Raw genomic sequence first — 25,794 nt, 5'->3', positions numbered from 1 at the left:
CCCCCCCTCACACCTTCCCCTTTTCTTCCTCCTCTACACCAGCTGGTAGCCCGAGCCTGACGTCTGGTCGTACTCTATTGTGTACTGCGTGGTCCAGTCCACCGCCACGGGCCGGATCAGACCGCAGCAGCGGATCTCAAAGAAATCGATCAGGTTTCTGATGCAGCCGTGGCTGCAGAGAGAGAGAGAGAGATAACCATGTTATTATCATTTAATAACTAAAGAGTACTATCACATCATTTCTAAGAACTGCTGGTGGCGTCATTTAAAGACTACTCCACCAGTTTAGCATTACACTCTTGTCAAAACCGGGTGCCTACATTACCCACAGTGCAACTGGACCGCCGACAGTTCAGTCGTAGGTTCCTCTGACTCAAGTGACATCACTTGTTGATATTAATCAGTCCTCACACAGCTCCCTCTAGTGAGAACATATCTTTTCCCCCTGATTTGGGCAAACTAAGCCGTCAATGCTTTTTACTGAAACTCAATTCAGCTCTCTCTAGTAAACAAACAAGAGAAGATCACTCACTTGAAGGGGCTTTCGATGGACGTGGCGGTGACTTTAAAGTGCTTGTATCTCCGAGCGTTCATCCTCTCGTTGGTGGTGATTCCCAGAGCTGCGATCTAAGAGCGGTAGAAGGCAAAGAGGTCAGCCAACATTCCACAGAGTAACAGACTCAACTATCGAAACGTGCGCATTACAGGCTCAATTGTAAATCCTAGTTGTCCCAGACCTGGTAGAGCTGACACATGATGAGCACCGCCACCCACATTAAGTGGAAGACGCTGTTGAGGAACATCCAGAACATCCAGGGAGAGCAGGAGGCGATCTGGGTCAGGTAGAGCCAGAAACCATCCTTGGCGTAGCTGGTGGCACAGTGGATCCTCCAGTCTGAGGGAGGAGAGACCGAAAGGAGGGAGTCAGCAGAGAAACAGAGCGAAAACGAGGGAAAAGGGAGCGGGGGCTTCCTACTCACAGCAAATGCAGCCGTATATCATCCAGCAGATCATGCAGAGCAGGAAGAACAGGTAACCCATGAAGTAGCGGTGATTGCCACTTCCTGTTGAGGAGAAAAAAAAAAACATGTCACGCCCCATTCTCATCACCATAGCGCGTTGCTTCGGTCGTCTCTGCCGACTGAATGGAGGTCAAGTGAAAGGAAAGTCCAGAAGTGACACAAGTTTACACACACATGCACCCTCCACAGACTGTGGAAGCTACGGCCGCAGTGAGGGGAATATTTCTATCAGAATTCATATTTGATGTGCAGTAAGGCTGCACTTACAGGCAGTGGTGCTTTGAGCTAAATGCTAACGTTTTCATCCATCTCAGTTTAGCAATGTCCTTAGTTTTGCATGGATTATATTTGAGAAATGAAAACTTAAATTAAAAGGGAACATGATCATCTGTACCACGTGGTGTGGCACGCGTGTGTGCAGAGAGTTTTTAGGGAATGTGTAAGTGTTGGAATTCTATTATGATAGGTAATGAATACAAAATATTAACAAAAATTTAATTAACAGGAATTAGTTTCCCCCCCCCACCCGCACTCTGTGAAGACCCGCCCTACTCTGCCTTTGATTGGCTAGTACTCGGTGCCTACTTTGATGGATTTGTCAAGTTTACTGCTGATACAGCAGATTGACGGAAGGGTTAATCATTTTAACTCCAGGTGAATGTTTTCATAAGGATGGCAGCCTTATTTTAAAGGGCTCTAATACATAATTACGAGAGAAAACATATATTTTTTTAATAATGTTGGTATGTAGATGGAATAAGATAACAGACGATACAAAAGGAAACCAGAACTGCAGGAGCTTCCAGGCCCCTGATCCCAGCAGTCATTCAGCGGGTCTTATTGTTCCCAGTGTCTTCCTGACCACCTGGTTTGACAGCGGAAGAGCAAAGCCCCGTGCACTCCTTCCTTCCCCAACTGTCTCGGGTCAGACGCCACCTCACACAATCCTGGACACACACTCTGGCTTCCCTTTTCACCTTCATTTTGCCCTCTTCATTTCCTGCATCTCGTATAGCCTTCTCCACTGTGTTGTGTAGACTGATGAACAAGTAAATGAAAACTAACCTAAACAAGTCGACACTTCATGATGCACTCTGTTAAAGGATTTGAAAAGCAATAACCAAATCCTTTTTTTAAACTAAATCTGCTGGAATTTGGAACAGTGCTCATTAAAAAGGGATCCAAGCTTACGTCCAGCATTTCCCTCAACAACAAATTGAGAGCAGGAGCATGTTTGTTAGAGTGGAATATGGAGCTGATAAAACACCACAATAAAAAGCTCTCATCAGGGGAAGGAAAATGGCGAGTGTTTGAGAGTGAGCGTGACATCGTCGTGAACCTGCGGCGGCGTTGACGTACCGACACAGTTCCCCACCCAGGGACAGTGGTGGTCGAACTTGGCGATGCAGCGGTTGCACACGGCGCAGTGTTTGGACCTGATGGGCTTCCGTATCTGTAAGGACGCAGATGTAAAGGAGCAAAAAAAGGTTGTATTGTTATTTGTGTTTTGCTCTGCATGGATCGTCTTGTAACAGAGAGGAGTCAGATTGTTACCAAGCAGGTGCTGCAGAATATGCTCAGGTCCAGGCTGCCCGTCTCTGCCAGCTCCACAATTGTCTGGAGGAAGGAAAAGAGAAACAAAAGCAGGATTTTTGATTTGTTTTAAAGCAGACAGAGAGAGGCGTGGCGGAAAAATGAACTACCAACAAAAAAATGAATCTTGGAGAGTTCGAATCCACACCGCAACAGAAGACCTACTGACAGCCTACACGCTGAGGCTGAGGCTTCCAGCTGAGCCGTCCCACTGAACTAAAGCTACAATGGGATTTACAGTTTCATACAGTCATTAGTTTGGTTTCTGTTTTGAAGGCAAAAATACTTAACATCTGGGGTTTGGATTTAATCTGCAAAAATATGATTGTTTTCAGACATTACGTCACTGTGCAAATAAACTAAAGCTGTAGAAATCAGAGGAAAACAAGAGGTGGAACGGCTCCTCTGCAGTGAACGGAAAGCTTTGAAGCATTTGATGCAGAGGCGAGTCCTGCGCTGTGCTGAACAATGCAGGGTAAATATAGCCCTTCATCAATCACAGGGGCCCGGTGGGAAGAAGAGGCCTCTGTTGTCCCCCATTAGAGTGCAATAATGAGGGACGGAGACACCAAGAGGCCAGAGGAATCAGCAGCGATCACGTGGTGTTCGTGTTAAAACAAATGATCGGACGCCTGTATTCACTGCACATACGTTAAAGGGACAGTGTGTAGGATCAGCCCTCTGCTCAATTCCCCCTTTCCCAACCTGCTGTAACGTTAGCCGCCTAGTGCTAACAGATCCCCCCCCGAAGTGCTACACACTGGCTCTTTAACACTTTGTGTAGTAAGATACGACAAAAATAACAAAATCAAAACCATTCAAAGGAGAAACAAATGGCTGAAACACAAGAAATCACTGAGTAGGGTTTCAAACATTGCTCTCAAATGGTGTTCCTGCTGCTGGTGTCTTTACCTTTTTCTTCTGCTCCTCGGACGCTTTGATGATTCCCGGGTCGGACTTCCAGGACTTGCCAAAGTTGTAGAACAGAGCGATGGTGTTTAACAGGAAGGGCACGTGGACGGTGGCAAAGGGGAGATGTGCAGCGAAGGTTAAGGAAGACAAACAAACAGCTTCTTCTGCACCAGTTTTAACAACTGCTGTTTTTTTTTTTTGCCACAATCAAATCCTATTTATTCTTGCCTGAGAATTCTCCTGTTTTTAAGCCAATATGTCAACAAAACTGTGTCCTGTATTCTGTTCCTGCTCTCACAGAGGAAACTACCAGCACTAGCAGACTGTTTGTGTGACGCTGTTATGCAGTGAATGTACACATGTACATGGGTCGATACCTGTTCCCAAAGAGCACGTTCTACGGTCCTCTGTGTAACCAAGTGAAGCCTGTAACTGATTACGAGCAGAGTCACTCATGCAGGTGGGCATGACTCAGCTAAAATCCCACAGGAAAACCAGCCAAGTGACACAGAGAGGCCCAGACTTGCTAATGTGTGGCTGAAAATGGGAAAGTGGGAAGAGTATGACACAATTTTGAAAAAACAAAAAATGATAGAATCATTGAGAAACAGTTTCACATGTGTCTTTTGCATCTTGCAAATGTCCCCCCCCCCCCCATACTCTTTCAACAAAAGATTAGAGAATGGAAGCTGGCAGACCACTACGCTCCCACTTGATGTGTTGGGATCATATTCTAGGCTTCAAATGAAACACCTGCACTGTTGCTATTACAAGTTTATGCATGCCAAACGTATATATGGGGGCTCATTAAATCCACAGTGTGAGAAACCATTTGTCTACCAAGTGCATAAGTCAGAGGGATTCATCCATGAATGTATAAAGAGAACTGGATAGAGTGTTGGAGGCAGCACCCCTGTTCATTCCTATGAAAGTTTGACTTCTGAGTATAAAATGACCTGATCTTCAGCATTAAGGGACCCATAGAGCAAGCTCACTAGTGTTTCCTTTAACCCGGCCTCCCAGCCCTCCGTCTGCTGAGTAACAGAAATCTCTTTCCCGATGCAAGTCAATGGGAAAAGGTCTTCTTAGACCCAAAAGCATCACATGACGGACCAGGAAATTGTAATTCCACCGTTTGGCCACCATGTAAAGTTTGCTTTGCCACGCAGCTAGGCTTGCTAAAAAAGTAGGCCTGTCTCAGCTGTTTGCTGGACATCTAAACCTGAATAACCGCCATCAAATACTACTTCCATTATTATCTACAGCCAAACTCATCATCCTTTAAATCCTACATTCGGGTTTGCCTGTAAATTGAAGTTTCTCTTCTTCTACTGAATTGTAGGGGCATAATGAGTTATTTAAGTTCAAACCAAACTGAACGCTTGGATCTGGACCATCAAAGCAAACTGGATGCGAACACCAACCTCGAAAAGGCCAAAGTCCTCTGAAGCACGAGGGACCCACACCATGAGCATCTCAATAACATGCCCCTACAGCAACCTTCCTTTCACCCCTCTGGCACAGTGATGACCTCCCTGAGGAGCACTTACTCAGCACTGACAGAGTGAGAGGCCTCTACAAGTCCCTAAAGACCACATGAAGCCATTGATCTTCAGAAGTATCTCCACAAAGAACTGGGTGTTGACTTAATGAGTCAAACCCTCTCAGAGCTCGCCACTGGTCTGCTCACTCAGGGACCGGTGGAGCTGCAGAGCGATCAATGCAACTCCTCAGACAAATGGGTTTGAAGGCTTCCTCAGGGAGAGCCGGTGGTCACCTCCCGTTAGCACCCAGTTCTCTTTTGAAAGGCCGAGTGGTGAGGTGGTTCTACCCAACAGCAAGAGGGTCACAGACAGATCCATCAGTTTGCTGCTGAAGGCTTACAATGACGTGCAGACATACTATAGTGACATTAATGCTACATCAGTCCAGTACAAAACTCCAGGGCCACCTGCTGGAAATGCATTCAAGAGTCTATTGGGGAAAAACACAGCATTTTGCTCAACGGGAGAAAAGGTCACCGAGAACAGTAAAAAGTAAAACGTCCCCACTCACATCCGACCAGATAATCGTCAGGCCAGGACGCTTCAAACCAGATGTTGAAGTCCTTCAGCCCACAGCTCAAGGTTTATATTCTCATCCTTAAATCAAAGATCAATGAACCAAGAGCTCGTTGGAACGGCTTCAAAAAACCACTTCCCTCACCGCTTTCAGACGTCAGAACTTAAGTACAAATTATAAAATGAATTTCCAGAAAATGCAAATTAACATGCGTTTCCATCCGCTACTTATGCTTTGTTTAATATGAGAAGTCGGGTGGATCGAGATTAACAGCTGGTGGTCAGGTACCATAAAAACCATTGCAGAGGACGAGCAAATAGCGTAATTAAAAGAACCCCAGTCAAACCTCAAACAAGTGAAAAACAATGCAGAAAACATGATTATTTAAGAGGAGTTAGTCCCCTCACCTCTCCACACAGATCTGATGTTTTCGTCTGCTGCTATTTCTGCTTCAGTGGACGATCAAATCACAAGCACACACGTTGCGATTCATTCGCTACATCCCTTTTCATTGCACTTTTGTCGCAATTTGTTTTTAATCAATGCACAAAACTTTTCCACCTCAGCCAAGGGGATTTTACTTTGTATTGCGATATTCCGACTTTGTCATTTCCTGCGTTTCCACTAATTCATGCCAACGTCAGGCAGAGATAGAGCTGTGTTGAGGTGAGAAAGTCAGATCTGAACTCTCTCGAGCCATCTTTATTCATTTTCAACACAACTACTATCTGTCACTTTTCATGTGCACAAACAAGTGCAACACGATTAATGCCTTCCAGGAAAGAGTGTCCAAAATTGTGCGCCATTATGGCAACGGTCTTGATCATATGTGAGCTTTGAATATATCATTAACTTCTAGTTAAGGGGAGACACTATAGGTGAATAGGGTAAAAAAAAAAAGTAAATTGGCATGAAGCTTCCCCAGTTGATTACTTACATTAAGACTATTTGTTTGTATTACAAATTCTATGACAGGAGAAACAAATAGACAAAGTAGTAAACACCTAAATGTGTATTTTGGATGCGTTTCATTTCCACTAGTCTGAAAGAAGACATGTTATGGAAGCGAAATAGCCAAAAACCTCAAACTTCACCAGTCCATGAAAAACGATATTTCACCTTAAAACAAGCACCAAACCATCCAGTCCCACCGTGCTCCTGGATTTACATATCACTCAATTTGCATAAATACATGTGATTATAAAAATATAACTCATTTGTATGCACGGAGGCATCAAGAACAAGAACCAACTGTCCAACAGAGAGAGAGAGAGAGAGAGAGAGAGAGAGAGAGAGAGAGAGAGAGAGAGAGAGAGAGCGAGACAACACTTGACAACGCTGCAGGAGAAAAACGAACCTCCCTGAGCTGTCAGGAACATGACTCTCAACTAAAAAGACACCATTACTGGAAAGAGATATATGGCAGATACGGCACACAAGCTTAATGACTACCTTGATAGCTGGAGGGCAAACGAGAACAACTCTTTTTTTCACTCTTTTTCTCCAGACAAGAAAGAACCTGCCTGCCGTCAAAGGGGCAACTTTTGACCCGTGTACGAACAAACAGACTGCAGGTTGAAACGTAACCTAACCGCTGCTCTTTGAGGCTGAGTGCACGCGCGTGTAAACCTCGCTTAAGGGGCAGGTCTGGAGCAGGTCTGCCATTGTAGTAGATTCCCTCCATCAATTCTATGTCGAGTAGACGCGTAATACACTAACCAAAAACATGCTCAGAACAAATCTCCAGCAGCATTTCACAAGAACCGAAAAGAGAACAGTTTGCTTTTCCAATGAGCTCAGGTCAAAGTCATCTTACCCTCTTCCCATTAGCGGAGCAGTGAGGCATAAAATCAAACGTCTTCCACAAACGAGAACTCCCCTCTCACCTCCGGCAATTAGTAGCTTCCGAACAGAAAGGCAATTTTTCCATTCCATTAAAATAAAATAAAAACCTGAGAGTAGCCGCTAACACAGCAACAGGCACATTTGTTAGCTCCATCACAATGAGACCGTTTGAGCCTGCAGTTGTTTCACAGAGTTTCCACCCTTACAACTCTTTCTGCAGTAGTCCAAGTAACTTAATCTCACTGATGTTCTGTCAGGCCAACACAAGCACTTTTCTCCTCTGCAACCAAAATGCATCACAGGCAGAAAAACATTTTTTACAAGTCTATATGTTATTGAGATCCTCCCTGCTTGGAGAACACATGTTTGCCAATTTTACAAACTGCCCTAAAAGATTCATAAAAGCTCTTGGTTTTTGCTGAATGACTTGTGCAATTGCTAATAAGCCAAAGATAAATAGCCCATTTTAACCAGCATGTCACACAAGCACAAGGCTTTAAATTGACTACCAAATTCTGTGTGACCATAAAAACGTTCAGTCTCATATTGCACAGAACAAAGCTCCATGGGAAGTCATCACAATTTAGTTTTTAAGCTAATCGGCGGCTGACTGTAGTGTTTCTGTGTGTCCCGTACGGATCATTCTTCTCATCTACCTCACAGCAAAATAAAGGAATTTCCCCAAAATGTCAAACTGTCGCTCTAAGAAAAACAAAGACTGATGCCGTCTTGAGACGGAAAAGGATATCGTTCCAGAACCAGTAGAACCAGGTGGCGTACATCCAGAACTTGGTGGCCAGATAGATTCCCAGAGGGAGAGCGCTGTGCATGGAGTGGTCAAAGAAAGCCCTGCAAGGAGAGAGGAGACAGGAGGAGGGTCATAGTGATCAGCAGTGTTTCTTAAAATGGTCATCTGTTCAGTTCTGAATTTTAGTCTCGTTAGAACTTATTTCTGTAGATAAAAAGTCAGATCATAAGAAGCCGGAATTGTCCTTAATGGGCATCATTCCCACTGCAGGCACTGCTCAGCTCATAACGTATGTGTTCAATATATCAAGGCCCTCTTCCTGCAAATGTGAAGCTGCTCAATGTAGCACATGTGGTCAAATGCAAACCTGGGTGCAGCAAAAATAAACCACAGTGGACTCACAGTCACCATTGTTTTTTCACCAAGTAGGTATTCCAAGAATGTCAGTAAAAAGAAGCTAACACACTGCGTAATGTGTGTTATTTTAGTTAATCCTGTGAGAATCTGCCATGACTGCAATTCGACGAGAAAATGTCCATAAATGACCTAACACAGAGGTCGTGTGATAATATCAGTCCAGTGTGTGATTTGGGCTCATTTTTTCTGCCTCTTTCCCGGAATTATGGAGGCTGCGTAGGCAATCATTAATATTAAAGGTTTTGACAGCAGTTTGGGTGCAAATTCGGGACCTTCATGTCTACATGCTTTGATTGAGGCTTTAGAATGAAGCTTGGAACATCTGTTGTCATATTTTATGATTTTATCACCCTGAAAATGGGAACAATATGATTTTGTGTTGTTGTTATATACATGTAATGTATGGTACAGTAAGATTGCTGACGCAGGTGCGTGCAGGACCTGTCTTTTGACCGCAGCAAAAATATTTTTGAAGCAGAACATTTTGTGAACTTTGGAAATGATTACATCTATCTTTAAAAAATAACACTGAGGTAGTTTCAGAGACAAGGACATAGTGCGAGAGAAAAGGGAAGTAAAGGTGGAAGCCTATAGACTAACACACAATTTCTGACAGTTAATAATAAGCAAAAATAACCAAGTGTTAAGCAGAGCCTTGACGTCAGTAAATTCGAGTTAAATACAGACTTGGCGACATTATCGTAGACAGTGTGCTATCTGTGTCTTTCATGTAATTGAGACGTACTTGGAGAGGCACTGCACGGTGACCCAGACGCCGGCGTACATGAGGCCCTTGATCAGCCAGGAGTCGATGTCCAGGTCAGCGATGAAACCAACCAGCCAGATGACCAGGAAGGGTGTCGCCAGCATCACCTTCTGCCTGAACTCCTGCAGGAGGAGGAGAGGAAGGAGACGATAGAAGAACAAACAGGAGGGTAGGAGGTATAGGAGGAGAGATGTAGTAGAGGTGGTGAAAACGAAGGCATAGAAAGATGGTGGAATGGTGGAAAAACAAGGTGAAAGACAAAGCATTTGGTGGAGACAGAGAAAATGAAGATTGATAAGAAACAGGGAAGTTGGGCAAGAGATGAGACGAGACAAAAAATTGAAAAAACAGATGAGATTTTTACAAGCAGGAAGGAGTCCCATTGAGCTTCATAAAAGTACAGATATTTCCTATAATTCACATCAGCCAGGGCAATGAATCATGACCGTACACATCTCTCTACTGGCTGATCAGAAACATTGTACACATTTACAATAGTTTCTATTTGAGGCGAGAGTGCAAACAGCACTTTGCTTTGAATATTGGAAGAGTCATCAGAGAAATCACAGCAAAATAGTAATTATTCAAAGTTTTTCATGGTTAAATAGCAAGCAAATAAAGTGTTTATACAAATCAAGTATTACATCTTTTCATAGCTATTTGTATTGAATCACATTAGTCTCTCTCAGCCGTGGAGATATAAAGAACGGTAAACAGCAAACCAAATAAGTTAGATGGATTCTACTAATCTAGACAGGCCTGTAAAGCTCTACTCACTACAGCACTGGGCCTGACACCAGGGATCTGGACTAAAGGTGAGGCAAACCTCAGATGGGCAGCAATTCTAGTCATGTTTTTATATGCTAACTTACTCATTCTAAAAGTTACCTTCATGAACTAATAACATCCCAGCAGACAAGTGGAAAGACAACAAGAGTTAAAAACAGTTTAAAGTAGCAACAACAACAAGGTTATGCATGCACGATCTGTAATATTTCTGAAAACTAAATCAACATAGAAACATTCTGAGTGTTCAAATTTCAAAGCTTGTGTAGGAGAGGTTATTTATCAGCATGCATGTCAAGTCACCCACTGTGGTGACTGGACGCTATAAACATTGTCCCCGTATTTTCCGGTAGTTGTAATATCAGACAGAACCCGTCATTTAAGAGTCGCCTCCTCCCCGTCAGACTGTCTGATCGGAGGCCAGCTTTGGACTAAAAGCTAATCACAACCCCAGACGTGCTGTGCTGCTGCTGCAGCAGTGCAACGGTTCAGTGTCGACAGACTGGTCTGAGCATGTCTGTCTGAACTGAGACAGAGACACAAAGGTGTGCGTGTCTTTACAGCAGAAATCAGATGGTTCGTGTGACCCGGCTGAAAAGGATTCTGTCTATTGGTTCAAATTGCTTGATGTTTCTTCTACTCCATGCCTGCCCGTCCCGTCTCTTTTGACATATAATGTGCATGTGTGTGTTTGTGTGTCTGAATGTGTACCTTGTCCATCTTCAGTCTTTTCAGGTAGGACGGGCTGTCGTAGCCTTTGGCTTGCCGTGCTTCCTGTAAGTGATTGATCATCCAAACGTTCTTCCTTTGCTTGGCGAGATCTAGCGGTGTTTCGCCCTAAAAACAAACAAACATAAGAAAGGTCTGTACAAATCTACCATTCCAAAAAGCTCTGGATAAATCAAAATAATACGGCAGTACAGGCACACAAAGACAGTGGATCAAGGCGTTACCTTGATGTTCTGTGCGTCGACATTAGCGTTGGCATCCAGCAGCAGGCTGATGACGGTGGTGTTGCCGGCCAGCACGGCCCAGTGCAGCGCCGTGTTCTTGTGATATTTGTCGCCCAGGTTGACAGAGACGTTGAAAGTCAGTAGCAGCCGGGTGGGATCCACGCTGTTACACAAGGGGGGGAAATCCATTCAAACAAGCCGGCTCGTCACAAGGACGAAGATGGACAAAGATAACGGGAAGGTGATCACAAAAATAGGACAGTTGGAAAAGTTAAGGATTTGAATCTGGCTCATATCCAACACTTTATAACCAAACTCCATCGGTTTAAAGGGGACAGTGTGTAGGATTTGGTGGTATGCAGCGGTGTGGTTGCAGATTGCAAACAACTGAGCACCGCTCTGCTCAGCCTCCTTTTTCATCCTAACCATAATGACACCAATAACACTACTACTACTGCCGCTGTTTCACAAGCATGTCGGAGAACTACGGTGGCCTTCAGGTAACGTAAAACCCCAAAGATATTCAGTCTATCAAGTATGACAAAAAAAGCATCACACATTTAAGAAGCTGGAACCAGATTATTTTTGTTGCCATTTTAGCTTGAAACAGCAGCACATTAACTACTAGAAAGCCATCCATTGAAAAGGATCCATTGAAATTAGTTTGCATCAGATTTAATTTCTTACAACATCATTTACAGAAGCTCTTAATAATTACCTCATTCGTTTTCATGCAAACATTTTTTGCAGCTAATAGGTCAATAAGTACATTTTTAAATGAAGGCCAGACAAAAAAGGCTGATCAGGGAATATTCAGATGAGGCTGACTTGTTTCTGTGTTTGGAGTCTGTCTGATGAATGTTGACTCATGTATGCATCAGCAAGTTGTGCGTGTGGCTGCAGTCAGCAGAAACATGCTCGAGCTTTCACGTGGTACAGTGGTAACTGTCGGTGTTTAAGAGGGTTGAGCTTGAAATTAATCACAGAGATGTAGCAGCAACACGCACAAATTACACACGTACGCACCTGTGTGTCCTGTAAGCCGCCCACATCAGAGGAGTCATGCCGTTCTGATCCATCATGTCCACATCCTGAAACAGAGGAAAGATGCAATCAAAAAACTGAAGGAGTGAGAGGTGGAAAAGAGAAGCAATAGGGCTCCCCCTACTGGAGAGGACTGGTGCCAATTTATTTCAAAACAGACTTTTGCTATCACAGCAACATCTATCTCTGTCTTTAAGAACAACCTGGTGGACTGCAGTAAACTTCCTAAAGGTGCCCCGTCACACAAGCACCTTTGCTGTTGTGAAAAGCACCATTTTCTGCATGACGAATGAGCCGCAGTGTTAACGTTTCCTACCTGTCCTTTGGCGATGAGGTAGGCCACGATGGAGGTGTGGCCGAACTGTGCGGCCAGATGCCCGCAGCTGCAGCCCTCGCCATCGATCAAAGACGGGTCGGCGCCGTACTTCATGAGCTGCACCACCATGGATAGATGGCCTTGTCTGGGAGGAGATGAGCGCGAAGCAAAAGGACACTTCTTATTCCGACAACTCGCTACTCAAAAAATAACATCTTTTAAAATGAACAGTAGTGTGCTAATAGCCGGTGACACGCAGGAACAAATGACTCCTGTCTTTCTCCTGAGGTTTGGGGTGAAGAAGGCCAAAGCCATTTTCACGCGATTACACATTTAGATGCTGAGCGAGTGACCAGGCTTAAACTCAACAGTCCAGAGATCCGGGTCTCATTTACTCCGGCTGCTGTTAAACTGCCTTATTTGCACGAGAAATGATGTAGCCTCATATGCTGCCGCGACATCGTTTGTCTCTGCGGTGTAGCGGGTGATTTGTTACATGCTTTTATTGCATATAGAGTTTTCAAAATGTATTTTTATTACTAACCTTGTCTGCAAGGTAAACCTCCCCCTGCAGGACAATAATGACTGGTAACAATGTAGAATAAATGCAAAGTCATAGATTTATTTCAAGTGAGAACTGTGTTCTAGGACTTTCACTTATTTGCTGCGTGTAAACGTGAGCAGACTAAACACCCGGTGCTTCCAGCATGTGTCTAAACGGCTGTGGTCACACAGACGAGAGGAGGCTGGGGGGCTTTTAAAGGTCACCGGCGGGTGGAGACCGGGTGGTGGAGGAAGATACACGGCTCCCGAGTGTGTGTCGTCGATGGTGTGGATCCCCGTGTGTCAAATCTATCAATAATTCAGGACGAGGAGTGCTTCATGCCCCCCCACTGTCTGCTTGGGAGAGATGTTGGCGAGCCCTGTCCCTTCTCAGCCGTTACATTATGACTGAGTGAGCATCACAAAAAGGAATAAGACCCTCAGTCGAGCTGAGTCAGAAATGTGTGCTTGTAAGAGGGATTTAGAACGAGACACAGAGGAAGTTGGCGAAACTGTCTTCTCTGAAAAGTAAAATAAATAATAACTTTAAAATGTTCTGGCGACCACAATCGGTTGCTTTCCGTTATAACGATTAGTGACATGAACTTGAAGGAACGAAAGGAAACCTTGTATTAAGGCATGAATTACATTTCAAATAATAATAAATAAGGGCTCCGTGGATTCCACATGTTCACCAAATGGCAGATGTGTTATCTGCAGTGAGTGTGTGTCACCTGGTGGCCCAGTGCAGCGGTGTGGAGTTGAGGTCTCCTCCCAGCTGGTCCACTATGCCTCCCTTTGATATGTAGTACCTGCAAACACAAACACAATCGTCAGGTGGAACTTCATACCGCATTAATTCACCCGGGAATCTCATTTAGGTAATCTAATCTAGGTGTGGGCTGCATAACTGGTTTAAAAACCACAACGGATACGATTGTTGGCTTATCTTCTGACAAAATACTCGGAAACTAATCTGCAACTAATTTGGCAATCGATTAATCATTTCACTAATCTTTCAAGGAAAAAATGCCAAACATACTCTTGTTCTAGCTCCTCAGATGTATCTGTTTTATGTACATCGAATATATCTTTATATCATATTTCAAGACGTCATTTTGAGGTCTAAGAAAGTGTGATGAGTATTTCTAAGCTTTTTTCTTCCATTTTTACTATTTTGTAGACAATTAGCTGATAAGTTGAGAAAATACGGCTCTGATTGGTTGTTTTTCTCTGTGGAGTCTTGATAATACTGTTAGTAGCACTAAAAGGAGGCAGAGGCGGCAGATTTCTTCACAAATGATCTTTCTCATGTACTACTGTCAGGATATTGTAACAGAGCAAATGTGACAAAAAGTGAAGTTGCCTACTGAATTAGAGTACATGTTGGGAGTTCCACACTATCCTGCTGTCTTGATGAAAGGCAGGAGAAAAGCAGCTCCCACGTGTAACTTATATTTAGGGTATGCTGGCTGAGCACACTTCTTTTTCCTGTCATTTTTTGCTTCATATTTCAAACTCACTGAACCGCATATCTCCAGCCAGTCCTGGGATTTGGACTCAACAACCATCCGAGTCTCTAACCTCTCTGGTACTGTGCCACGACCAACTCTGTGCAAAACGTGACTGGACTCACTTGACTAAATCTATCCTGTTGTTGATGGCGGCCCAGTGAAGGAGTGTTACGTTTTCTTTGTCTGGCTGCCGAACATCGAAGCCCGCCTCCACCAGCTCCCTGCAGCGCTCGAAGATGCCGTACCTGAGGAAGAGGAGCGCAGAGGGATTAAAGTCTTCAGAGGAACAGAGGGTTAAACACAGAAAACCTAACCAGACTGACAACACAGGCTGTCTTTAAGCAGATAATCCTGACCTCAAATCAAAACAACATAAATCTGTTGTTGTCTAATGTAGTATCACACACACACACACAACGCTTCTGCTGTCTTATCGGGAAATATTTCCACATTTGTCCTTCTCTCATTATTCTGAGCTTGTGAATGTCTTCTTTAGCATATGCTGAATCAGACAACCACAGTCGAAAACACGGCGCCGTTAGATCCGGATTTAAAATATGTAGTGTCATGATAACACAGAAGCTTATAAATTAACAAGTAAACATGCTGCCCTCCAGTAATGATGTCACTTTTTTCAGAAAGTCAAGAGCTGGAAAAGCAGGTTATAAAAACAAACAAAAAAACACCTGAATTACACCATTTATTATAGCTAGAAGTTATAAAGGAAAAGCAGATATGATCTGATTTTCAATATTCCAATGGTCCTCGAACACATCATGTGGGACAAACACGTCAAGAAAAGCAACCACATCGAAGCTTAAAATTGTGTTTTAAAAAAAATATCTAAATCACTACATGTCTTAGTTAAAAATGTGCCTCACAATAAACCGTTTGAACTCGACAGATCCTGTAAAAAACATTAAATTCTGCGATTCACAGCGCAACTGGAAAGCCACGATCAACTTGGCTGAGACCAACAGTCACGTGATAAAAACTGAACTGCAGACCTTTTACATAAAGCAGAGAGGAGAGGACATGAGTAAGTAGATGTTGTACAATTGTAAATAGTCCAGCATGTATAGCATGTGGACCCACATTTTTTATCAAATATTGGTAATACTCAAATGTTGGATATATAGCTTCCATTGTTTTCCAATTTTTGTAAAAATAAATTAGCAAAGAAATTCATTGGGGGTACATTGTTCATTTGAAGAGGTCATCACAGTTCCAAGCTACAGTTTGGATTTGGAATAAAAAGTTACATCCTCTGAGACTAGCCAGTGGAAGTTATGACGAAACCAAACAAATCCATTCAGCATTTTCTGAGGTTGCATCAAAGTCTGACCACATGACCGAAAGAGCGCAAAGCTTATCTTGATGTCGTCGTGAGAGAACGATGCGGATATTTTACATATACATAAGCTCCACTCACTGTGTGGCTTTGACAATGTCCCAGGTGCTGTAGTCGTCCACATGGTTTTTACGGCTGACGGTCTCACTGTAGCCGTGGTTGAAATGACTCTGGGGTTTGATTTCCTGAAAAGGAGGACAAGAGATAGAAACACAGAGATGAAGATAAGTTGTTACGGTTGTGCTGCTTTATTAGATCATGAGCGTGATGTTGGAACACACAAGAATGCTCTGGCAGGTGGGATGTGGTTGCAGGTGTGAATGATATACTTCATTTATGGTTCATTCTGTGTCATATCAGATAAAGGTTTTTGTTGTTTTTTGTTTGAACCCTATGTGTTATTTGAGAACAGAAAATATATTTCGGCTGAATTTAAACATTTTTTTTTGGGAATGTCATGTTCAGCATTTGTAGCCTACATCGTGATTGTACAGCTGAGTGAAAAGTGACAGCGACGAGCGCAGTGTTTCCCCCAAAGTTGAATATTTTTCAACTCTCTGCAATCAGAAAAAAACAAACACCTATGGTGCAGCGCTCAGCGCACAATAGACGCACAGCGCCTCGCTCCCATTGCAAAGGTTTTAAGAAATAAAATAAGTGAACGTAGCGGTTGTGGCGGTTGCTTGCCATCCCATGTGGTTGGCTCGTCAATAGTGCAGGTTTTTTAAGCATTGCTGTGACAAGGGTTTGATAGGATATGAAGTACAATGCAATCCCTTTAATCCTAAAAACATTAAATACTAAAAATGTTAACCTGTTCAGTTGTCATGAACGGGAATATTAGCTATAGAGACCCAAACTGTTTTTGTACCAGGCTGTTTTAACATGTGGATATTTGATCAACTGTCAGTTTTCAGCACCAGAGATAGCCGCTTGGTGTGCGTGGCTTGTCAACACGGGTATAATTCTATTATTAATTGCAGAATTGCACTGTTGCGATTGCTTGAATTGAGCCATCGTTAATGTTATTAGTTCCACCTGTATTCTTCTGCTATGACCTATGACAAGTCAACATGTCTGTGAAAAATGTCTATGAATCGGATTTATCTGGAAACAAAGAAACAAGAGTGCTCTGATGCGCCCAGGGCCATCAAAAATGTAGTCAGCAAGAATTATTCAGAGAGCAAAATAACATTATTGTACAAGATGGACAGGCTTGACTGAGCTACTAGATTGAGCCCCTGGTGATGGCCCCGCTCAAGACGACACTTCCGCATTCATTCCAATAAATGACTGCGGTATTAAGAGGGAAATAAAGGCTGCGGGACAAAAACAAAGACGGGCTTGTCGGGTCCTGTTGCTGCTGAAGATCTAATCTGTCGCACAGATGTGGCGACTGTGCAACTCACATTCAATTAGCCTCCATAGCAACGCCACGGACAACCGTAATTAGCCTCAATCACCCGGAAACAAGGGCTGCGTGAGGTAAACACAGAGCTCCCACACGGCACTTTGCCATTCGGAATACATTCACACAAGGAAATACAGTTTCCTCATGGCTTTAAATAAACCACCTAACCAACATTTTATGTCATCTCTGGATATACACACAGTGATGTGATGTGATAATGTCAGACCTCTAAACCACCTCCAAATAACAACTCTACATTTGCCCCAACAAGTCAAATAAATAGAACCGGTCATATTTCTCCATCCTCTTCACATTCTCTGGTGCTGTTACCCAACGTTGCATTTACTTGAACAGCAAAATGAGTTTTAATTCCGAGATCCAAAGTATTAAAAATCATCAGCTGTAAGGAGGAGAAAAGCATCAATGTTGCTGTGCTACTACAGGGGAGACAAACAGAGGCTAAGACGCGGGATTTTACTTCGGAGAGTAAATAAGACCGAGGAGGGTGTGAAGGCGGGGATATGAAGGTGACCACCGCATATTTTTAATTCCCGTTTTTGTTTAAGTCGCCAAAGCTGCCAGCAGGCGTTCCTACTTCTCACAGCCAAGTTTTGGTTATTTGCAAATCCATGCGATCTGTTTCAACTACACCATGTGCTATTCAGACTAGATTGGCTGCCAGAGAAAAGTGAGAGTAACTCAAGTATGTGCTGAGCCTTTTTCCTACGGCGGATTGACAAACAGGAGAAACGTGTTCTTCATCTGGATATTCAATTGAGAGGAAACGGTTTCCCATGTCTTTCCAGGGACAGGACAACGACGTCCTGCCTCTAAACCCTCAGACAGCAGCTGTTCAATCACTTTCTCCATCTCAACCTTCCATGGAGATAACCTTTGACTTCAGCCACAGCAGCCCCGCGCTCTGTTCATTTCCTTACTGCAATCTAAAAAGCTGATGATGGCATTTGTAACACTATTGATGTGTATTTCTCCAGACTAGGGATTGTAATAGTAATTCTGTACGTAGTATATATATTTCTACATACTTAGTATATATTTCTACTCAGTATATTGTATTCATGCATAAGTAATTTTGCTCTGAACTTTGTTGAACTTCACCATGTCTCTGTTGTGCAAAAGAAGAATTCTCCCTTGCCTGTTCACAAAGATAATGTTCCACCACCAAGGCCTTTAGGCCGCTTGTTTTGGTTGCTGGCTGTGGCCGGTGGCTGGTCTGAAACCAAAATATCTAACATTGGCTCCCACCGTTACTCATTCTGTATAAAGAAAGTACGTTCACTTTTTTTCTTGGTTCTTCCTCCCTGAGACTGTACGCATTCTGTTGTGATGATTTAACCTTCTCTGCGCAGAGAATAAATACTTAAAAGACAACCTGGTTTTCGGTATTATTTATTTCAGCAGTAAAAGACTCGCGCAAAGCGGGTATAGGAATATTTTCCACCACAGGATGCACCAATCTGTCTTTTTTTAGTCCTGATACCATTAGCGATAACTGGGCGATGGGTATCAGCCGATACCGGGTAGCGATCTGATATCAGTGTGGTCATTAGTTATCAGGAACTGGCTAATCCAGCACGTGATCTGGAGCACACAGCAGGAAACAGGAGCTTCTTAGCAGCCTGGAGATGTTGTTCATCACTACATGTAGGCTGTTGAAGCGATGTGGATGTATGTATGTATGTATGTATATATACACACAAGTTTAATCTACTTTATCATGCCATGACTCCACGTTATTACTTAACTGTCCATATATTCATATCTGACTAAATTAAAACAGAAATTTGTAGATCCCAGTTCTCATCCGTGAATGAATGACCATTTATATTTACTGTGTACATTATGGGAATATTCCTCCTGCAGAAAATCACCAGGCAAGACCACCTGGAAGAGAAACATGGAAACAAGCTAGAGGAGAACAATGCCTTGACCCAACACAACATTTCTCTGGAACGAGCTCAGGAGCTGACGGACAATCTCAGAGGAGGAAAAAAGGACGGGGGACGAATATGCAACATTCAAAGCCGAAGAACCAGCCAAGATGGACCACAATTACAACCGCCAATGCAGAAGCCAAGATTTGAAAGAATACGAAAATGTACAACCTTGGTTCAACAAATATTATGACATCAAAGCTCAGATGTCAGTATGTCCACAGTAAGATCGCACAACAAAACTCTATACACAAAGAGTGTAACAAAATCAAATCTGCAGACGACACTGTGTTCTCTGCTAAAATATTGAGGGGTTTAACAACGAGCTCCGGGATTTTTAAACTGTGAGGGGCAAACACAAAGCTGTCATTTTACTGTCAAGTTTCTGAGAAAATTAAAGGGAAAGTTAGCTAGAATAATGTGACAACATTCACAATTTCCTCATATTTGAACTGTTAAAAAATACTGATTATTTAAAATGGCGTCAGATTAATACAGTGGCAATGAGCGGTTTTGTCCTCTGGATTATACACCTGCCTCCCGATGATGCATAAAACAAAGAGCCAGACAGCAGTGATGATATCCTCAAAATATGTTCCATTTCACACCAACCATTGATTTTAGGTTGGAGCCTCATCTGCTTGGTGAGGCAGTAGGCTTGGCTCTCATCAATGGAGCTGGTCAGTGGGACATATGGCAACCACTCCGGGGGGGGGGGGGGGGGGGGGGGGGGGGGGGGGGGGGGGTCACATGTCTCGAGCCAAAAATATTGCAAAGTGCCATTTTGACAAAATGCATGTTTATTGGTTTACAGTAGGATCATCAGTAAAGTACGGGTGACCATTTCGTTTGGAATCCACTTTAAAATCACAAACACATACAAAAAGATAAAAAATTGTTATTGTGTTCTTCTTCTTGCTGGCTGTGGCCATAGCTCAACATCAGATTTGATCTGAAATGAGAGCCATTACGGGAAACTAATTAAATACTCAAGGCACAGTTTACGTCCACGGATCGGGATGAAGCAGAGGGGGAAACTATTTTTTACGAGGGCATTAATGTGAACGCTCTATGGAAACAGAATGCATGTTTTCCAGTTTGTAAAGTATCAAATCAAGTGCCTGAGCATGTACTCTCTTTTATGTGCCTTTTATGCAAGAACACTCATTTGCATTTTCAAATGAGATCAGGAACCGAGGACATTTGTCCGTTACGTTCCTCGATAGAGGAAATGTTTGCATTTGACATGCTGAACCCGTTCAAAGAAAAAAAAAAAACTTCTGATGCTCTAAATTCAGGTGCGTCATGCATTCAGCCTAACTCTGCTCTCACTACAATCTACCCGGTGACCCAGATTCCCAGCAGCACCCTGCTGAAAAAAGGAGCAACTTTAAGCAGAGCATGCATAGGCAAATAAAACTCAATCTATGACGAAGTTACCACTGTCAGACGTGTTCTTTCAATATGACAGGTGAATGTGCAGCCAGTGCCACAAGGTTTTAAAGACACTGGAGGTTGCGGCAACTTTGGGTCAGGGACACTGGAAGTCAGTCAGAGTTGGCTGTGCTGAGATGAAGTCAGTCTAAATACTAAATGCTGCGTGACATTAGTGCTGGGCGGTATGACAAAAAATGTCATGTTACATGTATTTTGTAAGATTCTGGCGGTTTCACTGTATTTTTTCCCCCTGTGTTAACGCATTAATTAATTAACGACAAAAACTAACACAAGAACCAGCCGGCCAACCGGCCAGCGAGCGGTGGACAGCGGTTTGTGTGGCGTGTCTTCCGTCACTTCCTGTTTCCTTCACCTACATTCCCCTGAATCCTAAGTCCCTCCATGTATAGCTTCTTATCACCCTCTATGTACATTTATAACAAATACCACACATATTACACGGTAATCAGCGTTGCATATGCGTCTGACCAAAATACCCCAAAAAGCATCCGAGGACTGTAATCGCATACACTCTTCGTATTCCAACACATGTTTTCAGCTGTGGTGATGGAGTAAATTGCTAGTGTTGCCACCAGAGGCAATAACAGGGGCTCGACAAACTTTACAATATATCGCCTTTTGATCTACGTCGGATTTTTTAAAACCAAAAAACCTCCAAACAGCAGACACAGCTCCTCTCTTGGGCACACATTGTATTGGTGCATCTCCGGTCTGTCTTTGTTCCTCCTGCATCACTATTTTCTGTTCTTTAATGTAGCGACGGAGCTTCTTCTAGCTGTTAACAGACTGTTGTGCTGTACCGAGCATACAGTTCGGCGGGGTAATTTTATAAATGTACAATTATTAGTGTTACAAATTGTTTATGTGTCACAAACGGTTGTGTCGTGGTGTTTTGCCCTGTTAAAGAGCGTTAGTTGTGGGTTATTAATTGTTGTGTTATAAAGTTATAACCATGACTAGGGCTCCCTCTCAATACACTTAAGACAACTAGCTCCAACCGTAGCGCGCTTAGCGGCGAACAATATATTTTACTGCCTGTTGAAGAGCGACAGCGGTTGTTTCGGCTATGCACCGGTATGACGGCATATGAAAAAGGTATATCATACGAGAAATGAAAACCTGTATACCGCCCAGCACTAGACATTCAGGTTTATTGCTTCAATTTGAATAGCCAGCCGGGTTTTTAGAGGGCGTCGGTGCCATGCAGCCATTGGGGTGTGGGGAGAGGGGGTTTTGGGGATCCTCCCCCAAGAAAATTTGAAGCCCCTGATTTTAGAAAAGCTAAATTGAACACCAACATATACACAACATGTATAACTGCGAGGAGAGGAAGAAGGAGTGAGGCAGCGTATGGATGACCCATAACCATGTTACTATAGTTTATAATAACGTAGGAGAGTGAAGATGCAACCATATCATACAGGAGACCAGCAAGGATATTATTCAAATAATACATACATTTTCAATTGCAGTTAAACAAAAGGCCTAAAGAAAGAAGAAAGGGGTGTTGCAGCACCCTCTGCACCAACACTTTCCACGCTGATGCTTTAGACAAGGCCTAAGCACAGTTATGGTCTTGTATATAAAGTTTAAACAAAATCACATTTACTGTTTCTCTGATCTACAATTTGAGTTGATTGAAAATTGAGTATTTAGTTTTAGTTTAGTAAGATAAAGAAATGTAGAATAACCTTACAAACTACTGTCTTCCACAGTCTGATTCTCCTTCCTTTGTGCAAACCAAACTTGATATAAACACCAAATTAACATACAGTATGGGCCTTCACAAAAGCAGCCCTCGTGGACCACATTTTCCCACTGTGGGGTCACGTATGAACTGAGAACCAATACCACAGTGGAGGCAAATCTATTTGTGGCAATTTGACTGCTTAAGATGTAGCATCATTACCACTTAAGTTCCATACATAATTACATAATGTGTGAGTGGGACTTTTACATTCAGTTATTTGATTAAACTGTTTGGACTACCAGCCAAAATAGCTATATGAACTTATTCGTCAGCACTTTCAGGACACACTGGACATTAGAGATATGAATCATTTGAACTGTGCACTGCCAGGATTAACAGATACTGACCAAGCCTCAAGGTAAAGTAACCCACTTAACCTGCTGGCTGCAAACCAAAAAGCACAACCAGACTGCTGAGAGAAAAGCACGCCAACTATCATTGAGGCAAACTGATGTATGCAACATGAGCTCTTCCTGATTTCTAGTTCACCTGCAAGGCGCAGATAATAACAAATGATAACCAGTCTGCATTCCATTATGCAAAACCTAGCTCTATCCAGAACCACGGAATGTATTGATGCATACCTGCTCTGTAGCAAAGTACAGCACTACATGCACGTGATGTAGAATAAATAAGTGGTGAAGCCATTGGATCGTGATGAACAGAATGGTCACAACAGCCTATGTGGCTCCATCATCATTTAAGTCACATGGAACTTAAATGATGTGTAGTAAAAACTAATAAGGATAGGTAACTTAGGCTCAATTAGGTTTACAACTTCCTGTTAGCTAGGTGTCATTAGCTAACAATGTTGAAACGAGTCGTTTTCAGCTGCAATGTGATTTCTTTCTTGAGTCGTTGTTATAAAGAAAATGACTTCGACATTATCCTTTATTGTTCATTGAAACTCATTTGTTTATCATGAATCGTATTCCTAGCATAACGATGCGCAACAGTATTGTGATAGAAACGACGAATGCTAGCTAACGTTACATGACAACATGGCAGATATCGTTAGGTTACTGTAAATCCCTGTAACGTTGGGTTAGCTAGCTGACAGTGACTACAATATCCCATACTAAGACACGATTATCGTTAACAAGAAAACGTGTGATTTAATTTTTCAATCGCGGCTGTATATTTCAAGTTATTATGATTGCCGTCTGGACACCACAAGTTTATGTTTCCATGTACACTTGACCCCAATTTACATCACCGCAGCTCTACCAGAGCTACCACTACCAGCTCTGCTAACGTACAAAGCTAACGTCGTACGACTGCAAGGATTAAGCATTAACGTTACTTTTTTCCATTACAAACTTAAGCACACAGTTTACAATCTCGTTTACTGACTGCACGGCGTCGCTGCCACATAAAGCACCACCTAGCATAACGTTGAAATTAACAGGAACATCTGCCCAGCATTTCCTTGCAATGCAGCAGGAGGAGGGGGCTAGCGTTAGCACCGTTAGCATCGTTAGCTTCCTGCCACCCCCCACCGTTGGTCCTGCAGGGGGCATCGGAGTTTCTGAAAAAAGCACGGCAAAAACCCACAGCCACCCATACACCGACCGGCGTAATGCGTTTTGTGTATGTTTATGTGTCCGTGCGAAAGAGTTAAGTCCAAATACTTTACCTCGGGATGGAGAATAGGGACGCAGCCAGCTTCTTTCTCATATTCCTCCATAGCGTCGGCCATCTTGGTGGTGATGTTCGCAGAGCATTGTGGGAAACAAGAGGCTGTGTGTAGGGGGGAAACAAACAGAGGTGGAGAGAGGAGGAGCAGAGAGGAGGCGGAGAGGGGAGCAGTCAAAAACACACAGATGAAGGACAGGCCTACCCCACAGAAGGTCACATAATCATAGCATAGCCAGTGACCCAGGGCTACTAATATAAATCATTGCTTTATATTTGTTCTATTATATTCAGTTACATGCTTTATTATTGCATACTACCTCTAAGGTTTTATGTAAGAATGGTCTGCTGTAGCCTATGTCGCTTGTCACTGTAAGCTCATGGTGGAAAGGCAAGAGAATGTGAAAAAGATGTACTCAGGGTACATGATGAACACTGGGTATGTGGATGTGTGTAGAGAAGGCAAGACGAGTGGTCGAAAGGTGCAGTTTCCCCCCTAAATTAGTTGGTTAATCTGCAGAAAGCGGAGTCCACCAGACTGGCTCTACAGAAAACAGTGACAGTGTGATTAAGATGTATTGTGTGTATGGTATATCATCAATCTTAATTTAATTTTGCCTTATGATCATTGCATACCCATGCTGATGTTATTCGTGAGCAGAAATCACAAGTTCAAATAGTATATATTTGTATTATTTTTAGTTTAACTACAAATAAAAAATAATGTAATGACCAGTAAATATATACAAGTGTTTTTCTCATTGTCTGATAAGAATACAGAATAGAATAAATAAAATAAAAATGGTTCTCCAGTGTTTATAGTCACGAGAGAACCTCCGTAATGACAGACATGGGTGACATCTGACGTTTCATTTAAAGGCCAGAAGCAGCCAATGGAGAGCATGGACCACATTGCAGTTAATGATTTGTGCTGAATCTAGATGTTCTTCATGACCCATCACACTGTACTAAACCTATACCTCCATCAGCCACTGGAGGTCACTCGTTATCCAAGCATGCGGCTCCTTGACTGAAAACAACCTAGCAGTAATCCTGTGTACAGTTTATAAACCTACAGGTTCTTTTAATTGTTTCATTTCATTATTACCATAGGAACTTTAAAATATGTCAAATACGTCTATGATAGGATACCTGTTATAGCAAGTTCACAACAATGAATCCCAGAAGCATGCTGTTATATATGTATAATGTATATATTATTTATATGATGTTATACAACCCCACATACACAAATATAATTTCAGCAAAAATATATTTCATTAAACTTAATTCCTAAATTGCTGCATTTAATGTATGAATTGCATACATGAACTAACCCAGAGAAGAGGGCCATAATGGCATCATCGAATACATAACTAAATGGTTACTATCAAGAATCTGAGGTGTTCAGTTGGACTGCGTTTGGAGCGAAAGTGGACTGGACTGGACTGATCACATGTTTGCGATGCCCTGTCCAGCCAGGCACATCAGATGATCACCGAGCAGAAACAAGGAAGGAAGTCTGCAGTTGTTGCATCAAGTTATAGATCAGAGACAGGATATTGAATGTTCAGCTTTCAAAATAAAAGCAGGATTACCACATTTAATTCTACCATCAGTGATTTTATACATACAGTATATATAGCACAGACATAAATCAGAATGTGCTTTACAGGAAGAATACTAACAATTTAATAATATGTGTTACACTTAA

The 25,794-nt window shown here is 42.7% G+C and overlaps 1 protein-coding gene across 1 annotated transcript; it reads right to left on the bottom strand.

Moving 5' to 3' along the window:
- Positions 1-33: 33 nt before the first annotated feature.
- Positions 34-24,156, bottom strand: zdhhc17 (zDHHC palmitoyltransferase 17; the record flags this gene model as incomplete). Its single annotated transcript, XM_079184032.1, has 17 exons — positions 24,082-24,156; positions 15,953-16,056; positions 14,643-14,765; positions 13,741-13,818; positions 12,464-12,608; positions 12,130-12,194; positions 11,104-11,266; positions 10,862-10,987; positions 9,344-9,486; positions 8,182-8,282; positions 3,528-3,652; positions 2,577-2,639; positions 2,382-2,475; positions 981-1,064; positions 738-895; positions 533-627; positions 34-172 (listed from the first exon to the last, which is right to left on the bottom strand). Exons 1-17 carry the CDS (start codon positions 24,142-24,144, stop codon positions 34-36), a joined length of 1,869 nt encoding a protein of 622 aa, XP_079040158.1. The 5' UTR covers positions 24,145-24,156.
- Positions 24,157-25,794: the final 1,638 nt, after the last annotated feature.

This window comes from Pholis gunnellus (assembly GCF_910591455.1).
Source record: "Pholis gunnellus genome assembly, chromosome: 22".
In the NCBI taxonomy this organism is placed as follows: Eukaryota; Metazoa; Chordata; class Actinopteri; order Perciformes; family Pholidae; genus Pholis; species Pholis gunnellus.
This window is presented reverse-complemented; position numbering and strand designations above follow the sequence as displayed.